Source organism: Urocampus carinirostris, chromosome 13 (genome assembly GCF_059441175.1).
Source record: "Urocampus carinirostris isolate Australia breed hairy pipefish chromosome 13, RoL_Ucar_1.0, whole genome shotgun sequence".
Taxonomy (NCBI): Eukaryota; Metazoa; Chordata; class Actinopteri; order Syngnathiformes; family Syngnathidae; genus Urocampus; species Urocampus carinirostris.
Genome location: NC_142361.1, coordinates 2,563,208 through 2,586,611, shown reverse-complemented (window position 1 = coordinate 2,586,611; position 23,404 = coordinate 2,563,208). Strand labels below are relative to the sequence as shown.

Below are 23,404 nucleotides of genomic sequence, written 5' to 3'. Positions count from 1 at the left end.
GAATGATAGACAACAACCAATCAAGCGTATAACAATTAGTGTCAGGACATAGATAGCAGAAAGATGACGAACATGGACTTTGTTCCGAATCATTTTGATGTTCGCTAATCTTGAAACACTACATCTACTGCAGGGGTCTGCAACCCTTTTCAAACATTGAGCTACTTTGTCACTAATTAGCATAAATGTCAACCAGTTTGATAAGAATTTCTAAAATTGCAACTTAGCAAGAAAGAAGATTTATAATTAGCTAGAAAAGTAAACGATAAAAAAGTAAAAAGGGGCTAGATCGCTAGCTGAAAGAGTAAAATGCCAAATAAATAGCCGATAGTAAGCAAAAAGCTAGATAGCTAGCTAGAAAGAAGGCTAAAATTTAGCTTGATAAGTAGCAAAAAAAGGTTAAAACGTTAGCTAGATAGCATGCAAAATAATGTAAAAAGCTCGCTAGAAAGCTCACTTAATAGCTTAAAATGAGGAAGACAGCTACAAAGCTAAAAGGGTAGCCAGATAGCTAGCTAAAAAAATTGCACGTTTTGCTCATTCGCTTAAAACCCATAAATTGTTGTATTTCCTGTCAAATAAATAAAAAGATGAATAAAGTTTTTTCATACACAAATAGATTCTAATTCTATAAAATAATGATCAATACTTGATAGACTTTTTTGTCCATGTAGCCCAATAACTGGAATTTTTTAATTTGAATTTCTTAAATAACAAATTATGATGTTAATAATATGTTATCACCAAGTTAATTTTTAAAAATAGGGTTAAATGTACTCACTCAACCACTAATAAAACATTTTACTAGAAAATCACAATGACCTAGCATTCGTAAAATATTTTTAGAACAGGTACGCGAGCACCTCAACTTTCCTTAGGGTACAACCGGGTGAAAGGATAGTGAGATTGTGGACGCGTTCTTAAGGATGGGCTGGGCACCCGTATGATGCGGCAGGGGTAAACCAGTGAAAGCTGTCGGGCCCTGCTGTTGAACTAAAGAGTGTGTTGTGTCACCCTGACCCGAGTGACATGGCTTTCTGGTGTCCCATTTTATCTGGAGGGACGAAAGCATGACCAACTTGGGTGCCGAGGTGCCTAACTTGTTTGGGCAATTGGGTTGGCCATGGTCCAAACATTTTTTGGGGTGTTTTTTTTTTTTTGCTATTTATTTCCCTTTTATTTTATTTGTTATTGTATGTGTGTGTCTTGCTGTCAGTCACCCCTCTTGAGGGATATGACCTAGGTAGGTAGGTAGGTAGGTAGGTAGGTAGGTAGACAACCGGGTGGCTGCGGGCACCACTTTGGCGACCCCTTATCTACTGTGTATTTGAAATGGGTAGAGAGCTTTGGAATAAAATGTTTGCTGACTTTTTGGAGCAGTTTGTTTCCCAAGCCACATGCCAGGGCAGAGCTATTTTCTTCATAAATTGATATTTTCATTTATTTATAAGATCATATATATATATATATATATATATATATATATATATATATATATATATATATATATATATATATATATATATATATATATCATGTATATTTTTACTACTTTATTTTGTATTTTTCAACATTATTTTTCATGTCGTAGTTATGACACTTAACATTTCGGAACAAAATAGTGTTTCGACAGTGATTTAAGATTTAGTATCAGTATTGTCACACAAACCTTGCTACCCGTCAATGCCAAAGTCCGGCTCATCTCTGAAAAGCGGGATGACAATGGACAGTGAAAAACAGTGGTGGACAAATGTTGAAGGTGCTGTATCTGTGTCAGATAACAAGGCTTATCCTGTTACTGGGAATCATGGAAAGAGTACTCCGTTTCATTTGGGGGAGCAAACTCCTATCCCCAAAAAATGACAGAGGCCAGGCTGTACTTGCCCAAGAAACACCACAGCACAAGTTTAAATGTGGAGCAATTTATTTATATATTTATATTTACATTTATACAGCTATAACAACAATACAATTTCTATTTTTACTTTATTTAGCTTGTGTTTCATTTTTTCCATCAAAATAATTAATTTGCGTATATATGTGCATGTTGTTGTTTTTATCAAGTCTTTATTTATATTTTATTTTTCATGTTAAAATTACTGTTCAAAATTTGTAGTCGCTTGGAAATGTCCTTATTTTTTAAGGACAAGACGTTTCTTAAATGAAGAATACATGAAACTATAACTATACCACACATATTGCTAATGTGGTAAATTACTTTGAGTTGCAATTGTTTTTATTGCAATACAATATAGGTGTGTAGACGCCCATTTCCAGCAGCTAGCACCTCAGTCTTCTTATCGTAAATTGTGTTTTCTAATTGTGTAAGAAGGCTAACAGATGATTAGAAAACCTTTTATGCAATTATTTTTGCATAGCTAAAAAACTGTTTAGCTGGTTAGAAAAGCACAAAAATTACCTTCATTTTAGCTGGTCAAATATCTGGGGTATGACATTTGTGGGTGTGATTAAACTTAAAATTAGCCAGAAAAAACTCAAGCATGAGAGACATAGCCAAGAAACTGAAGATCTTCTACAAGGATATGCACTTCTCCCTTCAGGGACCGCCAATGGTCTGCATTTTATATAGCACTTTTCAAGTCATAGGAGACCTCCCAAAGCGCTTAAACAGGCCCTAACAAGAGTAGAAAGAGAAGTGGCAAGAGGAAAAGTACTTTGGTCTTTTGTTTGAGAAAAGAGCACCTCTTACAGGTCCCTAAACTAGCAGCTTGGTTAAATAGTACTCGCAAAACACCATTGTCAACATCAGCTGAGATGACTGGCAAAGAAAAAGCAATATGTGAGACTGGTTCACAAGAGGAAGAGATTCATATGGGCAAACAGATAAATTGGACAAGTCCTTTGATAAATAAAAGCGAGCCTTTTCATGGAAAACACATAATTGTCAGGATGACCCCAAACCTTTGAACGGTAATGCGTATTTGTTTCTTGGTGCCTATTGTGATCTTAATAATGCAAACTGGTTCTACTAAGGTTAGGGTTCTATATTGGAAAAAAGTGATTAAGAACATAGCCCATAGGATGTTAAAAGTTATTAATGGGAATCTCGAGACAGATAAATAGGTAGAGGAGAGGATAACTGGAGGGGCGGAGCAAAAGGATGCCATTAACTACTGGCTCTTACTCTCGTCCTCATTCTCTTTTTCCTGCTCATCTTTCACCTCCTTCAGCACCTCCCAAGCCTCCTCCAGCTCTTCCTCTGTGTGAGGCATGTGGAGCCACTCCCAGAAATGCCTAAAGCTTCCATCGTCCTCCGGGACGGACGTTTCTCCATCTGAGCGCTCGCTTGCGGTCTCGTTACCTAGGCTGCTACGGCGGTGTGGCGGCAGCCTCGGAGGTGGTGGCCGAGGGGGCACATTCGGAGGAGGCCTGGAGGGGCTAGCCGCCTGCGGAGCTGGACAGCGTTTAATAGTCCCGCCTTTGCCGCTGTCGTATTCACTGTGCGAATGGCTGTCGTCCTGCTTAGGCTGCGGGGAGCTGACGGACTTGGGCTGAGGTAGAGGAAACCAAAAGTCTTAATTTGATTCCAGGAAGAATGGTGTATATGCACAATAACCAGCTGTGATAACCATATCTTCCAAACTATAAGGTGTATCCCCCCAAAATAGTATTTTGAGGACTACAAGGCTAACCACTAGGGATATAGAAAACACAAGAAAAGGCATTGGGTCTCATCTCATCATTACACTCAGCAAAATAATATTGTTAGACATTACTCAAGAGTGTGGTACAGAAAAGGTTGAGGACCACTGAAATACAGATATGTATTGCCGACTCGCTAAACCTTCACAAAACGAACACGATTCTGAACTGAATGAAGAGAAAGGCACTGTGGGAAGAAATTTGGTCGTTCTAAACTAAATAAAGAAAAAAGGCAGTGTGGGAAGAAATTTGGTCATTGTGAACTGCATGAAGTGCAAAGCATTTTGGACGATATAACCGCATGGCCGCACGTATTAAAAATGTTTGTCACTTAAAATGTTTTGTTTGAGCTGAAAAAAAGTCAAACAAAATTTTTGACTGATTTTTGATCCCTTTCTGTTTTCATATTTCACTAACATATCTTGTACAGTGTATAAAAACGGAAAAGACCTAATGCCATAGTGTGTTATCCGTATCCCTAGGGATCTAGTGGATAGGGTTCAGCGCTCTTCCTGCCATGATCCGGATTTGATTCCCGTTGCATAAAATGTAATACAATTTTTTACAACCAACTATGTCCCTAGGGTCTTGGTGGTTAGGATTATTTCGAATGCCATTGCCCTATTGTAATAAAATTGTGGTCTGCGATAACATTTATCGGGTCATCAATAATTGCACTAATATGGTAACACATTTACAATTTTGTCTGCATGCAAGGCGCATAGGATTTTAAGGTGCACGTCAAATTTCTGACTAATTTTGGGGTTTATCGGGTGTGCCTTATAGGGTTCAGCGCTCTTCCTGACATGATCCGCATTTGATTCCCATTGCATAAAATGTAATACAATTGTGTACAACCAACTATGTCCCTAGGGTCTTGGTGGTTAGGATTATTTCGAATGCCATTTCCCTATTGTTATAAAATTGTGGTCTGCGATAACATTTATCGGCTGATCAATAATTGCACTAATATGGCAACACATTTAGAATTTTGTCTGCATGCAAGGTGCATCGGATTTTAAGGTGCACGTCAAATTTCTGACTAATTTTGGGGTTTATCGGGTGTGCCTTATAGTCCGGAAAATGCGGTACAGTCAAATCCAGGAGCCTTTTCTCTTATGTACCAAAATTGTTGACATGCATGTCTGAATGAATGCATGAAAGGTTCTGTTTCAGGAATAAATATGGTTAAAAACGCCTTACACTGTAGTTAAACCCTCGTTGTCATGTGTGCCTGCAACTGCTTTTGAGCATCAGTCTTTTGTTGAGGCCACACTACAATGATTGTGCTAGTTCGAGGACATTGTGTCACATGTCTGCTCATCAGTAATAGCAATTGTGTAAAATAAATAATCCAAAAGTACTGTATAATTATTTCAGTGTCCAGGTTTATGTTTTCAGGTATTGCCCTTAAAAATGTATCCATTCCAGTGGCCCATAACCATGTCTTTGACATTAAAACAAAGAAAATCGCATTTTAATGAGTGGTGTACTATGCAGACATCAACACTCAATTATCCTCTGTAAATAATGACTAATCATGGCAGATGCCAGGTGCTGCAACGGCTCCATATACTGTATATAAAGTATCTGAATGTATTGGCGTATCCCAGAGTAGTAGGTACAGGGTTCGTACACATTTTTATGGGCAAATTCAAGCAGTTTTTAAGGACTTTTAAGCCATTTTTCCATTTTTTCTAGTACCCTTAAAAGAAGAAATCCAGTACAAATCAAAATAACAGGAGCCTAAACCTTAGTTTCAAACCCTAACTCTATCCTCCATTGAGGATCATAAAAAAAAGGGTTAAAAACCGTAACCCTAGCTCTTAACATATTTTGGAACCATACATTCAGTTTAGAACCTTAATATGGAGCTCAAACTCCAGTAACCAACCATAACCCTAGCCCTAACCCAGTTACCAACCGTAACCCTAGCCCTAACCCAGTTTCAAACCGTAACCCTCGCTTTAAACCCAATTTTAAATCCTACATTTAAGTTAGAACCTTAATATGGAGCTCAAACACTAGTTCCTAACCGTAACCCTAAACCTAACCCTAATTGTAACCCTAGCACTAACCCTGTTTCAAACCGTAACCCTAGATCCCAACCCTATCTGAAAGCCTACATTTAATTTAGGACTTTTAAACGGAGATAATTCTATAGTTCCCAACCCTATCCCCACCTAACTCTAGCCCCAACCCTATTTCAAAACCTTTATTTCAGTTTAATACCCCAATAAGGAGGCCTAACCCTAAGTTTCCAAGTCCAGCCCCAGACCTTTTTAGGACCAGAAAATAAGGTTAAAAGCCCTATTTGAACACATAAAACATGGAAAAAATTACAAGCATTTAAGAGCACTTCATCTAAAATTAAAGCACTTTTCAAGCCTTAAAAACACGACATTAAAATTCAAGCATTTTCTAGGATATAAAGCACCCCTACGAACCCTGTAGTTAATATGTTAAATCTAAGATCCCTAACATTGTATTCATGTCATCATTGTGTATTTTGCCTAATTACTGGTTTAACGTTTCCACTGTAATAAGCAACAAGAGCGATACCTACCTTTGGCGGAAGCGGCGGTGGAACCTTTGGCCTAAGGATAGTGTTCATCTTGCTATACAGTGAAAGAATGGAGAAGGGTCACTTTGCATAACATCTTCATCACATCCCAAGATAACATACAGCACCAGCAACATATTACCTGATATGGTCAACTCTTAAAAGTTCAAAAATACTATATAATTTGGGTTGATTTGGACAAAAAAATTCAAGGGGGCATATTGGTAGTTTTGTTCTCTAGAGCAGAACACCTCCGTACTTGTGGAGTTACATAAACTCGTACAGATGCTTTTAGAAAAATAACATTTTTTGCGTGAAAGCAAAAGGATAGTCAGGGTTCAAGTGTTAGCAGCAAATAGTAGTGGACTAAAGGTTCTTTTTCTAAGAAATTTGAAACCAATAACAGCAATCCGCTTCCCCTTCGGATGAGAATATTGTTAATTAGTTTTCATATTTGATAAACACACAACTAAGTGTTAAAGTAGTTAGCCACCAGCTTCAGAACAGAAGGTTTATAATTATTATATTATGATCAATTTTCATTTATCAACTATGGTAGGCCAGCATCTGTGCCAAGGGTTCTATTCGCCAAGACCCTCTGCTTCTGCACAATCTCACAGGTGATGATCCCTTGTCCCTTCTGGTTCAAGCCATCAAGGGCCTACAAGCATCGGACCTGCAACCAGGCGCTTGCCAGCAGGCTTCACCTCAAGGTCTGGCTCAATAGGCTTTCAGCTGCCATCGGTCTCCATGTTGAGAAGCACCCTTTGAGGTGTCTTGGGCACCTGCCAAGGATGCTTCCTGGATGAATCACTAAGGAGGTGTTAAGGGCATGTCCCACCAGCAGGAAGCCGCAGTGACAACCTTTTCATTCAGTTATTGGTTCTGTACAGTTTCCATATGGCGGGCCAATATTTTCCTGCGTTGTTATAATTTCTTACTGTGCAAAACATCAGTATGGCATAAATCAACTCTTACATATTAACGCACGTTATCAGCGTTCAGCATAATAACGTATCCCCTAAGATAGACAATGCACGCCCAGGTACATCTGTTGCAGCGAGGCGAAAGAGGAAGCCTTGCAACGAGAGGTTCAAGAAAGGCAAGCGTAGAGGCGTGTGGAACTAATCCATCCTGGTCATCACTGAGGAGTTTCTCAAGTGTGTATTCTAAGTACACTACTTGTATACTTGTGACTGCCTCGCCGAGTCAAGTTCGCTGACGACACCACAGTTCTTGGAGTATTTTCTAACAACGATAAGACAAACTACAGGAGAAAGATGCAACATCTGGAGAAATGTGTCACATCAACAACTTTGTTTAAAACACCAAAAAGACCAAGGAAATTATGGTGGGTTTTAGAAGAGATTGATCGAACATCAGCCTCTCACTCTAGGTAATGAGGAGAAGGAGAGGGTGAGAGGTTCTAAATTTCTTGGGGTAACAATGACTGTCCTGCAGAGTCCTTTATACTGCAGTAGGAAAAGCACAACAGCGTCTTTCCTATCTCACATCCCCATACCTCTGATGATAAATCTTTACAACTGTGCCATCAGCAGTGTACTGACGTAAGGATGCTTAGTGTGGTTTTCAAGCTGCACTGTGGCTGCCCAGCAGGCTCTCCAGCAGGTCGTGAAAGATACTGGAAGAGTTGGACCTACACCACTCGCTGTCTAAGAAGATTGCAGAGCATCCTGTGGTACCACCACCATGTTGCTCACCACATTTTCCACCTGCTGCCCCCAAGGACAGGATGACAGTCCATAAAGGGCAGAGCATCTAGACTGGCGAACAGTCAGTATCCACAAGCTGTTAGTCTTTTGAACTCTGCCTCCCCTGACATATCACAATAATCACATTCACCGACTAACAATAACTGAACTGCTTGCAATGTTGCAGTCACCATCTGACACAATTGCACTTTAACATGGACTTATGCTTCTGTTTTTTATGACACAATTTCTGCACTTTACATTGGGTTATTTATGGCTTTTGGGCAATTAAGGATATTTATTCTGCATTATTTGTCTGTGAATTTTGTATTTTATTTTAATTATTAAATGCTCCAAACGAAGTTCCATTGCTCTTTTTGACAATGACAAATAATCTGAATCTGACACACTAGATGGGTGTGGGCTTATTGTTGCAACAGATCACAAGTAAACTGTGAATCATTTAAAGTGATCTGCGGACGACTTTAAGAAAAAACAAATGCAACATCTAATACTCATGTGCGATTGAAGGGCTTAAGACTCTTCCTTATAAAATAAAATTTCTACTCTGAAGCAATATGTGGATGGCAGTTTTATTAGGAAAAGGCATGTTTTTTGGGTGATCTGATCTGTGCATGTGTCGGACCAATCCATGAACAAAATTTTCAGATCTGTTTCAACCCTATTGCTGAGGCTATTTTTTCGGCGACCAGTCCCCAAAATAAGCACAAGAAAATGGATGGATTAAACGACATGGGTCTCGGGCATTTGTCTTTCTGAATTTCATCTGCTTCAAGCGCACATAGCAGAATAACAGACTAGGTGAAATTTGGCAGTTCAATGAAGTATTACATTCATTGGTGAAAATACAAACATTTCCTAGGTTAGGTTTTAAGTGTAAAGTGCTTTGGGAGGTCTTCATTGACTTGAAAAGCGCTATATAAATGCAGTTCATTTCATTTCATAGTCTTTATGGGGGCTCATGTTGCTCTTGCGACTTTCAGTACCTGAAGAACAAGTAACTTCCTGGCTGGTTGGTTGGTTACAACATCCAAGAACGATCAGTGTTTTATTATTGAGCAAAACATCTGCAAAAGAGATGCGCTTCTTTCTATGTGTTACAAGATAAGTAAGCGCTGAAATGCTTAAGAATACCAGAGACGTGAAACATTTACAATTTCAGAACAACGATAATATGTCTCCTTTAATTGCTACACAACAAGAGCACAAAGATAGAGTATGATGTCTCTGGGAATTGTAGTGCCAAATGATGCTAGGTTTTAACAAGGCTAAACGCCTGTGTGTCAATTCAACAATACACTAACAGATTTCTGATTCATTGTGCATCACAGGAAGGTAAATGTATGAAAACTAGCTTGTTAATGACAATTAATGACTGATGTGAAAACACAAATGAAAATTGACAGCCGCTAGATAATAATAATACAGAAATGAGCGCCATGCACAATGTTGCAAACATACTGCTTCACCCAAACCCCCAAGTTGTCAATCTTTTTATTTTATGCCCATGACATGGTTATCATCCAGCTTTTCAAGTAAATATAAATCAAATTGCAAAATATAAAGCCTTTTACATTTTATTATGCACAGTGATGGGACAAACGTAAAGTAAATGATGCAGCAAGCAGGAGCAGCTTTGGCAGGTAGGCAAAAACACAAGAAAGGAAGCACACAGAGATGCAAGAGCCAGACAAGAAAATCACAAAGAAACAACATTATGAACCTAAACTTGAATCCAGTCACCACTCATGCCCATTGTTAAGTGTGTTGTCATGAGCATCTTGTTAGGTTTTAGGTGCCTTTTTAAATAAAATTGTTTGAAAAAAGGCAGCAAAGCTAAAAGACTGGCTTCCATGTATGTTTTAAGGCAAGGACAGTGGTTAGTTAGGATATAATGCGGCAAAGATTCACAAACACAAAAAGGAGGCTGAGGGAGCGTGATGGTGATGTGTGCTGCATAGAGAAGCGTGGATGAAACATTCACGCAAACAGGAAGCTTTCCTCCTTCTCATCTTCCTTTATATGTTTGCAAGGGAAGAAAACAAGGACAGGGAGGTCTTCAGTTCTACAGCTGCACGGAAAGAGCAAACTTACGGAGTGTGAGTTTCATCCTCATCTGCACCATCATCATCCTCATCCCCTAAGTGTGCCACATGGCCCCTGGGAGCGAAGGTGGAGAAAGGAGGGGAGAATTCCAGGTTGGGAAAATGAGGGGAGGAATGATGCAACCCAAAAGTGGTAAGAGATGACAATTGAAAGAAGAAAATGTCAAAGATGAGGAAAAAAGTAAGAGGATGGGGGAGGGGTTAGAGCTGTGTGAAGCTTTATCCAACAAACAAATCGCTAACCTTTCTAAAAACTTTAGATACACAAAGGATAAAGAGAATGAAAGACTAATTTCCCGAGCTATGCATTTTAACTCAAAACGTATACATTGTTTTCATCCCACACAGGATTTGGATGTAAAACTCACCAGATCAACAGACACGCATGATTACAAACTGATGTGTTGGCACAGATTGCGACACAGTAAACAAAGCAGAAAAAGGCCTCTGCAAGTTTGTGTATAATAAATGCCCACTGCAAACAAAACGTGCATGTTGTGGATTGTCAGTGTGTGTGAGCATGCTATGCGGGAAAGCAGCTAATAAGCGCAACCTTACAAGCACCAAAAAAACCCAGCAGTTTCTTTTTGCAGATGGACCAGAAACAGGAAGGGTTTATTGTGGCGCATGATCACACCCAATTACTAGAAGGGTTAACGGTAATTGGCTGATGTGATGGTTAGAAGCACAAGCAAAAGTTAAAAGGTGCCTTGTTAGAAATGCCAGGAGGAGAAGGAAAGCGTGGGCTTACCTCTGCTGCAGCTCTTCCTCAACAGATTTAAGAAGACTCCTGTTTTGAGAGGACATTGTTATTAAAGGTGCTGTCCGAAACTTACAAATGCTTTACACACTGAGGCCATCTTCTGGCTTAAGTCATTGCAGCCTCTTTCGATGTTCTTTTGTGGAGCGTGCAAGTACATAAATTTCTTGAACACGCTCGAGAAAAACATCTTTTCTTTCATCTTTTTGGGTGGTCAGGTTGTTATTTAGACTGTATTTGAAAAAGGCATTTACTTACTCCAGCCATTTTCAAGCAACACTAACAAAAAACTGATGACCGACAGTGAATGTCTTTTTAACCTGCCCTCTGCCTCCCTCCCCCTTTCATAATTCCTAATGTGTTGAAGAACTCTGATAAAAGAGAAAAGCAGATAGGTGGGGAAAAAAAAGGCTTTTTGAACTCATATGGGCATTGTTAACACATAGTTCAAAGAGAAAATATTCTATTTTCAACTTTAAAGGACACCTCCTAACACAGCACGTTATCTTTGGAGAAAGCAAATATAAAATTAAAGTGGATCATACTTGGCATACAGTTTGGAAACCAAAAGGTAAAAAAAGGCTCAAATAGAGGGACTTACTTGGTTCCTCCGAGCAGACAAGGCGAATCATGACTATAGTCCCCCTGCAAGTCCTAAAAAACATGAACATTTTATCAATGTTAGATCATAATATCGAAATGATTTTAAAATGAAATAACTAGTGCAACTGAAGCCCCGATGTCAAGCGAAAGCCTGGACTCTCAACCATCGCAACAAACTTTTTAACAAGTACAACATTATGACAAGTTGAGGCACATGTTGCATTTGTCTCCTGCTTCTGCTCACATTGTGGCCTTTACAAGCGCAGCTGTAACAAGCCTCATCACTGAAGAGAAAAATCCTGAAAAGGGTGTTTTTTGATTTTCTTTTATAATTCTACAGCAAAGGGTTGCTATTAAGGGTAATTGTACTTTCTGCTATTGAGTGAAGCATCATTTATTTTTTTCCCTGTCCTAAGCTTTGCCACAAATGATCAAAGCTTTACAGTATGTCTCATAATTTTTACTACACAAAACTTTGTTTTGTTCGGGGATGAGTTCAATTTGTTATTTTTAGTTTTTTGTTGCAAAGATTAAGTTCTGTTATTATGCAAAACTATACTTGGTCAAATTATGCTATTCCACTGAATTGGTAAAATGCGCCACAAGAATAAAAAAAAAAAATGCATATCTGCGGCAAGACTTTGGAAATTTGGTGTCTGTATCTTTTTGCAATCTCAACTGAAATAATTGAATGTCCATTTTACGCCAAAATCCAATAATCGAACGTTATCCACAGTGACAGAATAACAATCTTCATTATCTTTGCATTTTGCATGACCTGAAGTGATTGACTCCGCCAGCCTGTTTGGTGCCACCCAAGCCACAAAATGGATTATGAATATAGTGTATATCAGGCTGGATCTTTTATTTTTTTCAACAAAACAAAATCAGGTTTCCAATGTACAGGATTGAGCTGAATTTGATGAGGTTTGTCGACCAAAAACCACCAAGTAAATCCACAATGTGTGAGCAGCCATGTGTTTAAGTTGAGAGAAGTAGACATGTTCGTAGGGAAAAATAGCTGAGAAAAATCAGGAGGGATAAATAATAAGAAAAGCAAAGACGCGACACTTTTTCATCTACCGAAGGTGAAAGGTTTGAACACAATGATAGAGTTGTAAAAAAACTGAAGTATACATTTTGCAAAGCGGGGAATCCTGCAAAAGGTTACTTTTTCTCCATTGTTGTGCCTTGAAGCAAGGCACAGAGTGGAATAACCCAAACACATATGAAGCAAAGTTTTTTGGTGACCGTGTATGTTTACATGCAGAGTATAATCAAATTAAGATTAGACTTTGGGTTTTTGGAACAATTCCTATAATCAGTTTACATGACTAGTGACAAGAAGTAACCCTCGTGTACATGTTGTTTGGGAATAAGCATATTGGATGGAGCAAAAACCAAGCGAGATTTTGACGCAAATACATTTTTTTTAAATTTACGTCACTGATTCTTTGATGCATTGCAATCCTGACGTGAACAAATTTGCATCAATTCATAAATGTCATCATTTTGATTTTCAAAATATGTCAAATGACATAAAAACTAGAAGTTGACCGATTATCGGGCGTGTGCATTATTGTCACCGATTTTTGGGAATCTGACGGATATTGGTATTCCCCTTTTTTTCTTTTATCTGACAATCTGATGATTAAGTCTTTTGCAGCAGAGACTCCCTATCTATTGCTCCTACTCCTCCTCTCTCGCCAACGACCCCTCGGCCTTCTGATTGGATAAGCGACCGGCGGCGTAGCCACTAAAGCAGGAGAGCGGTGCAGTTCAGCTAACTTCTCCCGACATGCCTGTAGAAAGGTGTGTTTGTGATTAAGAAACAGTGTAAGAAAAGTAGTTAACTTGTTTTAGGGAAGTACGTTAAGGTGGAGACTGATAAATTGGGGCTTATCATAACATTAGTTCCTCAATCAAGCGTGTCTCTTTGTTATTGAGAGCATAAAAAGCATGCTAAAGCGGAAGTGATGAGCTCTTACCATAACATTAGCTAGTCAATCTGTCTCTAAAACAGGAGTACCAAAATATTTCAATTTGCGAGCTTTGTTTAAATTCCATTGCACTTTTTGTTCTATGCTAATTTAGGTCATGTTGGTTGTGTTGTTGGAGTGGCTCAGGAGGTAGAGCGCTCGTCTTGGGATCAAGAGATCGCAGTTCGAATCCCGGCTCCTCCGTGTTACATGTCGAAGTGTCCTTGGGTAAGACACTGAACCCCTAATACCCTCAATAAGCAGGTTAGCGCCTTACATGGCTGCACAGCCACTATTGGGAAATGTGAAGCACACTGTAAAGCGCTTTGGGAAGTCTTGACTTGAAAAGCGCTATATAAATGCAGATCATTTCCTTTCATTTATTTAGCCTATTGTAAAATGTTTCATGGAGCTATTTAAGTTTTTATGCACCTTTATACCAGTTTCTGCAAAGCCCAATTTTATTTTCTGAACTGTTAATTTTTGGTCAAGTGAAAAATAAGTTAATTTAGTTGTGTTGAAATTCGTATTTATTTACTCTAAAGGTTTTCACAAAGCTATTAAAGTTTTATTTGAATTTACAACAAATATTCTCGGTCTTTTTTTGTACTGTTAAAAATGTTCTTACGCCAATTTTTAAGCTTTTACAGCAAATGAATATTGGCTCCAAATATATTTTATAGGCCTCCTCTTAATACTAATATTCGGTATCAGCCCTGGAAAAGCCATATCGGTCGATCCCTAATAAAAACAGAATAATAAGTACGGCAGAACTAAGAAGAGAAATTCTGTTCCTCCCGGGACACTAAGCGGACTCGGATGCCTGCGTAGGCATTTTAAACGGACCACAAAGAAAGAGACAAAGGCGACATTTATGCCAGCTGTGTGGTGAGAAAATACAAAACCACGGAGGCCTTTGCATGTGGGCCAGCAGGACTGTATTTGCTGCCTTGCTGTTTACCAGTGATCAAGCAGAAACCTGTGAGCTTCATCAGAAAATGTGAGCTCAGGTAAGCAATACTGCCAAAAATATATTTTCTATAATGGACCGCTCTTAAGGGCAACTACATGTTGCGTGGATGTTTCTTAGACATTATCACTGTAAGTGCGTTTTTTTTATCACAGGGGATAGGAAAATGTATGTTTGAATCCAGATTTTGAAAAAGGGCAAAATAACGCCACACAATTGAACAAGGTTTACATGTGACATCAAAAAGGTAACATTCACAAACTCAGGGAAAAATTTCATTAGAAAATTTCAAAGAAGGGCAAGAAAGTACCCTTTAAGCTTTATAAACGTACGTACTCGTTTCAACTGAAATTAGTGTGCGTGTGACGTTTAGGGAGTTTGCAGTCTGCATAAACTGTCGTGTAATTGAATTCAATTGTTTTACTTTGTTAAAATGCTGTAACTAAAAACTACAAATGTTAATATCAGAGTGAAGGGGGGATCAGTAATCGTTTCATTGTTGTAATCATACACCCTGAATTGTAATCAATAAAGATTCTCCCCCACTCACCACAATCAATTACAAAAACTGGATTGTTCCCTCCTTGCTGCAAACATGTGTTTTGTTTTTCCTGCCAAAAACACGGACTTATGTTATATATATATATATATATATATATCTATACATATAAATTCAGTGAAATAATCTGGCGAGAATTTCTGTGCATGTTCACATTGCCTTACATAAGAATAGAATATACTTTTATTGTCATTCTTTGTAACCATGCACACAGAGCGAAATGTCGATACACCTGACCCGTACAGTTAAACGGGCAGCCAAACAAGGCGTCGCCATTTTAGACCCAACTGCTGTGTTGGGAAGCATTAGGTGACCAAACCCCCCAATTCCAACCCTTAATGCCGAGCGCCAAGCAGGGAGGCAATGAGTATCAATGTTGTAAGTCTTAGGTATGACTCGGCCGAGGCTTGAACCAGCGACCTCCCAGTCTTGGAGCGGGCGGCCTACCATCTAGGCTACCGAGCTGGTAACTCAAATAGTCTTCAATATTCTGATCTTAAATCAACTATTCCCTGCATGTATACATATAATACTGGTTGTTCATAAGTCTTTCATGTGATTGTACATACTTAAGAAAAAGATGACAGCAAGAGTTAATAAGGCACAAACAAAGTGAAAAACAACAAACATGAGCTGAAGTGGGACAGAATATCAATTGACCAAAATGAACACACAAAAATAACTAGGTGGCTCTAGAAATGGCAGAGAGAACGAGAGGTTAGTGATGATGACAAATAATTAAAAAAAAGAAAAGAAAACATCAGGGCTGTAGGTGGAGAGCTAGAAAGGAGAGAGACGAATGAGAGAGCGAGAGAGTACTACCAGATTAGATCTCGCGGTATAGTAGAGCTCCTCAACACAGTCCAGATAGGGCTCAGAATCACACTGGTCAGCAAGACAAAGCGAGAGAGACCTCAAGTTAATATAACAACGTAGGACGATGGAGGGAATGGGGTGGGGGGGGGGGGGGTCAGCATTGATGCAGGACAGAAAACGATGGATGGGGATGAGGGGGAAACAAAATGGACGAAGGTCATTTTTGACTTGATAGAGCACACATTTGTGAAATGGCTTAGATGCACCTGTTGTTGACTGTGAATGTGAAAAACATTTCAGATTTACAGTGCTTAACTGCCAGGGGTAATGAAAATACTGGAGGATTATTAGATTAATTGAAAAAAACAGCTATACTTTCATAACAGCAGTCAAACACCTTTTTCACGGCCAAATTCAAGCTCTTTAAAACTATCAAGGCCATTTTTTAAAATTATTTCCACTACCTTCAAAGTAAAAAAATCCTGCACCGTTCAAAATGTATACCTTCTGCGTGTTTTCAGATTATTCATGATTATCTATAAATTGGTTTGAATAGAATTTTAAATAGTTTTTTGCATTTTATCATTTATTCATAGCATTGAGGAGTTAATATTTTCAATTTTGAAGGATTTTGTGTTGTTCGATTTAAAACCTGTTCAATGTGTAAACAACTCAAGTGGTTTGCATTTTACACTTTTTGGGTGCATAATGTTTTATTATTATTGATAATATATCATTGAAAAAACAAGAGCCATCTCTTCTCAGTGAGCAATTTGAGAGGATATATCTCAGACCCACTTTATGAAACACACTTATAGGTTTCCATGGAGTCCTAAGAAAAAAAAAGAAATATGAGGAATCAAATTATGTCTATCAGGCAATTATTTATTCATAGACATGGAAACCACATAGGTCAGTAAAAGCAAAGATGAAGACCCATGATAAAACATCTAAAATAACCATTACGAATGTGCGCTTGTTAGAATGTCCTTCCAAAAAACAGACATACAAATGTCATTTGAATGTGTGAAAATGTGTAAAATAATATACAGTAATCATTCACTGTATGCAGTTTCCTTAACGCGGTTTTGATACTTGCTATGAAATCTCGTTTGCAATTGTCCATATAAAAAAAAATAACTTTTTAGCAAATGCATTGTGTTCTGTAGCAGACAACACACAGCTAATTCTATCACGGAGGTGGAGGGCTGTGTGTGTGTTGGGTGGGCGTGACTCTGTGTGCGCGAATGTCATATGCTGGTGTATGCTGTCAGTCAAACATTCTTATGCAGTGGGAGGCAGGTGCACAAGTCAATGTGTCCACCCACTCAAAAAAACAGCAAATCATAGCAACAGCTGGCATTTTAGGGTTTTGTTACATTGAAACACACAGGGTGCTCTGTGGATTGGTGTCAGGTCCAGGAAGAGACCGAGGCGGTGTGAAGGGATGAAGCAAAAGCGAGGCTGCAGGTCCGGCCTACTTCTACTCTCACAAAAGCCACCTCTGCTAAGTCTGCATCTGATCAATTGCCCATGAAACAGATGACCTGGGGCTACAACTCATAGGTAACTGCTACGTTTGTGACCGCATTGAGTTCATCCCAGAGACCTGGCTAATCCAGAGGACCACTAATAATAGTGTGCAGCTAGCCGAACGCTCTCCACATCACTTACACTGAAAGGAGAAACCCTTAAATTTTGTTGTAATATTGTAGATGAGTGACAATGACAATACATTTAACTGCAATTCTGTCTTTTTAATTGTAGATTTATAGTTATTATTTTGTTATTCATATATATTAAATCTGCTTAATAAACAACCGTTTCTTCTTTGCATGTTTTGACTATCGCACATCTTTATCTAGAGTGCAACCCCTGCGAAAAAAAGAGAAAGGATTACTGTAATCAAGGAGTAAGGACAGGTAAATGAGTGTGAACCAAGTACTAATCATGGCTTACTTTCAAATGTGCCTTCTACATAATCTGTAGGAAATATTTTGCATCCCCAAGACTATAAGTACTTTTAAAAAACTCCAAACCTACTTTATTTCCTCCAAGGCATATTTGGAGTCGCTTCCAACTGACAATCTGTCGCACTCCCTTTAATTAATTTATGTTAGATGCTTCTAATATAAAACCAACTGGCTACACTCCTGAAAATAAGAGCCAACAGTGGGACTCGGTTTCATAAACTACAGAAAATACAGAGGTTGGTTCTTTTGGGCTCAAGTTTAGTAGGTTAACTGGCCAAGAGTGTGCAGCACCAGTTAAGAGACATAACTTTACATATGGAGCAACTCACCGCTTCGTGATGGGGCTCAGTCTCCTTCCTCAGCGGTGGGTCGAACTTCACCCGACCGACTAGTGAGAAAAACGAAAGGCAGTTGTTAAAGTGTAAATGCCTTTTCAGAATTCACACTTTTTATGCTTATGTATGAACTCACAGTTGATCTCAGAAAGAGTTTTCCCTTCTCTGGTGCTTCTGCTGGTGGATCGAATCCGATGAGGTACTGAGACAGGGGACTGTGGGACACAAATCATAATCTGTTAGCCATTTGCTTTCAGATATTTGATGACACTGCAAAAACAGACCAACTGCACGCAGAAAAAAAACAAATAGAACAAACCTGTCAACTCGGACGTTTTTCTTTTATAGGCGTTTTGATAATTTCAGATTGTGTACGCCTTAAAATCATTTTGATGCAGGATTTTTTTTTTTCTCACCTTGCACATTTCAGCTCCATTCTGGATTGTCTCTGTCACTGGTAGCAGACGACAATGTCATCTTAGATTGATAATATTGTCGAAGTATTGTACATAGTAGGCAGCACAGGAGCGCAGTGGTTAGCGCATGTGCAGCAAAGTTCTGAGGTCACGAGATCAAACCTCCCTGTGTGGAGTTTGCATGTTCCCCCGTGCTTGCATGGGTTTCCTCCGGGAACTCCGGTTTCCGCCCACATCCCAAAAACATACATGTCCGGTAAATTAGCCGGTCTAAATTGTCCGTAATTGTGAATGAACAAGTGAGTTGTCCGTCTCTGTGTGCCCTGCGACTGGCTGGCAACCAGATAATGGATGTATGGATATTGTACATAGTCTGTCTTGCTGTGAGTAAATAGGTGCCGTGTTGTGTTTGTTAACCCCTTAACATTCCGCCGGAAGGCCATCAAACTGTTAATAAACAAAGACGTGATTTCCCGCCTCCTTTAGGTCCGAATATATTAAGCCAGTAGTAACTGATTTAAATAATGATTGACACATTCGTTAGCAAATATAATTCTGGAAAGAACAATACGCAGATATACACTGTGTATTCAAATTAAGACCCCAAAATAAACGTGTGTAACGGCACTTGTGATTAATTTTCGCGCACCATTATTACATGCAACTGTGCACAATCATTGATATACCTTTGGAAAGAAGTCAAAAAAAGTCAGGCAAGGATAAAATAATTCTATATCTGAGTGTTCAAATTTAGATTACTCAATCTTAGTAGCACTTGCAGTGATTATTTCATTCATCAATTTTCTATGGGTACATCTTGGATTGGGATTTTAGGCGAATTTTACAGGAAAGTTAAGTGGTTACGTTTGTTATAGCTTAATAAGGCGAATTGCAACCATTAATACGAGGAGCAATTGGGTTAAGTTGACAGAAGTTGCTGATGCTAATAAGCGGTCTCGAGCAGTTAGCTCTCTCTAGTAGTAAACTCTGTGAATGTTGATGACCTGGATTTTCAGTCGTATGCAAATCAAGATTTTCTTCCAAATAAAACTCATTTCAAAATTCTCATGTTTGGAGGTGCTCGTAGAAAGAGGTACCACTGTATTGGATATCGTACAGAAAACAAAAGGCCATTGGACGGGCAGTTTCTTCATGACAACACAGCTTAGCCACACCAAGCTTGAATAAAAAAGGGCATTCAATTTTCCCATCAAAACAACTACAAAGTATTCCAAAAAACTGAGCAAATCATACTTCGCATAGTTTCTAAAAATGTAATTATTCACTTTCAACCATCACAGTTATTTCTTTTGCAGAATTTCACATAAACTCAATGGTATGTCCACTTGAATTCAATTCACACTATTTGTTAAGACAAACACATCACAGCAGACACTGCAGCACTAAGATTGTACCTTCCGACGGGCTGGGAAGCGGGGCCCCTGCCGTGTATTGGGGCTTACGGCTAGGAAGTGACCCCTGTATTTAAACTTTGAAGGAGGAGGGGGTTAAGGGAAGTAGAGGATGGTGGGAAGGCAGATAATAACACAAGAGAGGTGAGGAAAAGAAAAGGGTTGAAGGAGAGGAGCAGGTGCTGCAGGTTGGGGATGGAGAAAATAGGAGAACATTGAGTGAGGCAGCGCAATGAGGGGGAGGAACGTGGAGAAATTTAGGTTGCTGATAATGATAATGTCAAAATTGGGGATTCAACTAAAGTAGAACGGACTAGACACTAGAGCTGCAACAATGAATCGATAGGATTATTAAAAGTGTTGGCAACTAATTAGATAATCGAATTGTTGTATCACCTGATTTATGAAGTAGTTAAATGCTAATAAGTGCACACAATTTGGTGATGCTGAGCACTGTAGTACCACGTTGTTTTGGCAGAGGGCGCCAAGACCATTTATATAAAAAAGTTATCTTACATTTTTGAAAATATCTTTTACCAAACATTGCATCATAACAAACAAAATTGACATGAACGTTTTAACTTTGTAGTGTTAAACGGTTTTATCATGAGACAAAGTTAATAATTTTCATGGGAACAGAAAGTGTTACAGAAGTACAGAAAAGAAGAAAAAATCCGAAAATAAGAAATCAAATAAATAATGTAGAAAGAGAAATAATAACAATTGACGACATGTTACACTCTACCCAAGGGGCAGTTCCAAAGCATATTATATATGATTTTCATATTGGGAATGTTTATAATCTTCAAAGATTTATTCATTTATTATCTGCACGGCTTATCCTCAATAGGGTCGCGGGGTATGCAAAGATTTAACAAAATCAAAACAAATTTGTTGACAACATTTTGTGGGTTTATATTTTTGATATACAGACGCCTGCCCTACTTACGAACAAGATACATTCCGGACAACCGTTTGCATCCTAATTGTAATATTTTTTATGGAATGTATGTTTAAGTTTCATATAAGTATGTTTAAGGCTTGTATAATAGCCTGTACTGCTTTGCAAGAAAAAAATAAACATTTAATAAAATAATAAGCTCTATACAGATAAATAATGTTAAGTTTAACTTACTTTTGGAAGATGAACTTCAAGAGTTAGGCGCCTTCCTTCCTCCTTCGTGGTAGGAAGTGGCCGAAAAAAAGCGATCCAACCATTTTCTCAACCGCATCAAGCTTTCTTATTCAATTTTCATTTCGAAAGAAACGGCTCCCCTTTTTCTTACACCAACGATAATGAATGGATGCACAAGATATTAAACAATGAAAATGTCAAAGTTCTAAGCGCGCTGGAGATACAGTATACTATATTTACACACGAACTAGGATCATGACACACGAATGTATTGCTCTTCCTTTTTTGTATGATAAGTCCAAACATAATATGATCCTCGACAAAGGTGGTAGGAAAACGGTATATCCCAGATTTGTAGGTGTATAGCAAGTATTTTTGTTTATTGTCAAAATAATTGACCAACACTTTGGATTTTTGTAATTGCGTTATATTATATATATTTTTTGCCCCAATTATGAAATTAATCTTTATTTGCAGCCCTACTAGACACATTTTGGGGAGTGTGGAAAACAATCAACATCCAGTAAAAAAACTAGCTCCATGCTGCCAATAGTGAAAAGGCTTTCAAAGAGTTGTAAAATGTACCGTAAATATCTGCTCAATTACCATTTGGAGACAACGGGTCTAGGAAATTTAATTTCATAAAAAAGACGCAAGTGCAACAAGAATCCTTCAAAAGGGATGATTTGAACTGACTAATTCATAAGTAAGACTTAAAATTTGATTCATGTTTCCATCTTCCTATTATTTATTTATGATTTATTTTCTCAGTACAAATGAAATGAAAAATGTGGTTACCTCTGGTTCAGGGTCATCATCATCAAAGTCATTGTAGTTATTGTGATCTGGGTTTTTGGCTCGGTCCAGCAGCTCTTTAGCCAGTGTTCTGCTCAGTGGCTGAGTCACAAACGGGTGCTACAAAGAGGAAAGCAAGTGCTCAACTTTTTGGGGCTCATAGCGGGGCATAAATAGCAAAATAGTTTTAGGTTACGCACATTTGTTCTCCTGTTAGAAAAAAACATGGATGTTCTCTTGTAAACTTACCATTATTAGGGGAATTACTAAGTAATTGGACTAAAAACGAAAGCCTGCTTCAATTGATGATCTGCATTTACGTCGATTTTAATGTGTCACTTTAACTTTGGCTGTGACCTTATAAGTGTTAGTGTGAAAAAGCATTTTTAGACTCTGCTAAAATGTAGTAGACATCGGGGAAGATATTGTAAATGTTACTTTAAAAAAAAAACCACATGGTACTGACTAGTTTTGTGACAAAACAAGCAGCAAGTGGGGGCAAATCAATGGTCACAGTTTTATTTGAAGTTCATTCTCACTAAAAGGCATTAATGACTACATCATAGACAATTGTGATCTCACCTGAAGAAGTTTCTCTGCTGTGGGTCTCTTCTTTGGGTTCTTGGTTAGGGCTACTTTGACAAAATGGTGAAAGTTGTCCGTCCTGTTGTCGAAAATACAATATAGACCATACAGTAAAAAAGAAAAGTTGCTGTGGTGTGTTCGGTGGAATATCAATATTGCCTTACCACTTGAGTTTGTCTTTCAATTTAGGTGGCTGAAAATTACTCTTAGTCATAAGGAAAAGAGCCCTGGACAAGGGATGCAGAATAAGATGAGAAAAGTGTTCTCGTTGCATTTAAAACATTCAGGTTACACACCTCATGGGATGCAGCTCAAACATGGGTGGCTGAAGCTCAGCCAGCTCTATTGCGGTAATGCCCACAGCCCAGATATCACACAGCTGGTTGTAGCCTCCTTTTCTCTCCACGGCTGCAACTTCAGGAGCCATCCTGTTAGAGGGCAGAGAGGAAAAAACACAATCAACCATTTTGTTTTTGTTTTAAAAATCAACTAATCAATAAAAGCTCACTTAGCTGCACATTAGAATCAGGGATTGTACACCCTTTTCATGGCCAAATTCAAGTACATTTCAAGCACTTTCAAGGTCAATTTTTCAATTTTCCAGTACCTTGAAGAAATCCAGCAACGACCAATCGAACAATTTTTTGGGGTTGACTTTGATGACTAAAATTAAGTCGCTATCTTGCTGCTAGCACATACTTAATGCTAATTTGAGCTGTAACCATCTATGATATTTTTGTGTAACAGGGCTGCGATAGATGAATTCTGCTATTCCGTTTAACAATACATGCACAGCTTGGCTACATCACACTTGTTTACAAAAACAGAAAGAGATCTATAGGTGTTGGCTAATATTTGAGTTCAATACAAAGACAAAAAAAGTAAGAAAGTACTGTATGTATAAAAAAGATAAATAAGAACTGCAGAATAATTTGATTAGAACTTATCTTGCGGAAAATACGAATTGGTGCCAACCTGACACCGACCCTAGCTCAAGGGTTA

The 23,404-nt window shown here is 38.5% G+C and overlaps 1 protein-coding gene across 5 annotated transcripts in view; it reads right to left on the bottom strand.

The window, feature by feature from the left end:
• Positions 1–23,404, bottom strand: part of map4k3b (mitogen-activated protein kinase kinase kinase kinase 3b) — a 99,291-nt gene that overhangs the window by 22,966 nt on the left and 52,921 nt on the right. Inside the window, exons 9-20 of one of the 5 annotated variants that reach the window (XM_088351692.1) lie at positions 22,699–22,830; positions 22,567–22,629; positions 22,400–22,481; positions 21,821–21,937; positions 18,196–18,274; positions 18,054–18,112; positions 15,758–15,820; positions 11,426–11,478; positions 10,816–10,854; positions 10,054–10,119; positions 6,230–6,281; positions 3,146–3,512 (exon numbers count right to left, since the gene is read on the bottom strand). In XM_088351692.1, the coding sequence (XP_088207818.1) occupies positions 3,146–3,512; positions 6,230–6,281; positions 10,054–10,119; positions 10,816–10,854; positions 11,426–11,478; positions 15,758–15,820; positions 18,054–18,112; positions 18,196–18,274; positions 21,821–21,937; positions 22,400–22,481; positions 22,567–22,629; positions 22,699–22,830 (1,172 nt within the window). The remainder of the gene's footprint in view (positions 1–3,145; positions 3,513–6,229; positions 6,282–10,053; positions 10,120–10,815; positions 10,855–11,425; positions 11,479–15,757; positions 15,821–18,053; positions 18,113–18,195; positions 18,275–21,820; positions 21,938–22,399; positions 22,482–22,566; positions 22,630–22,698; positions 22,831–23,404) is intronic. The other 4 variants (XM_088351696.1, XM_088351694.1, XM_088351693.1 and 1 more) reach the window with 4 other exon arrangements.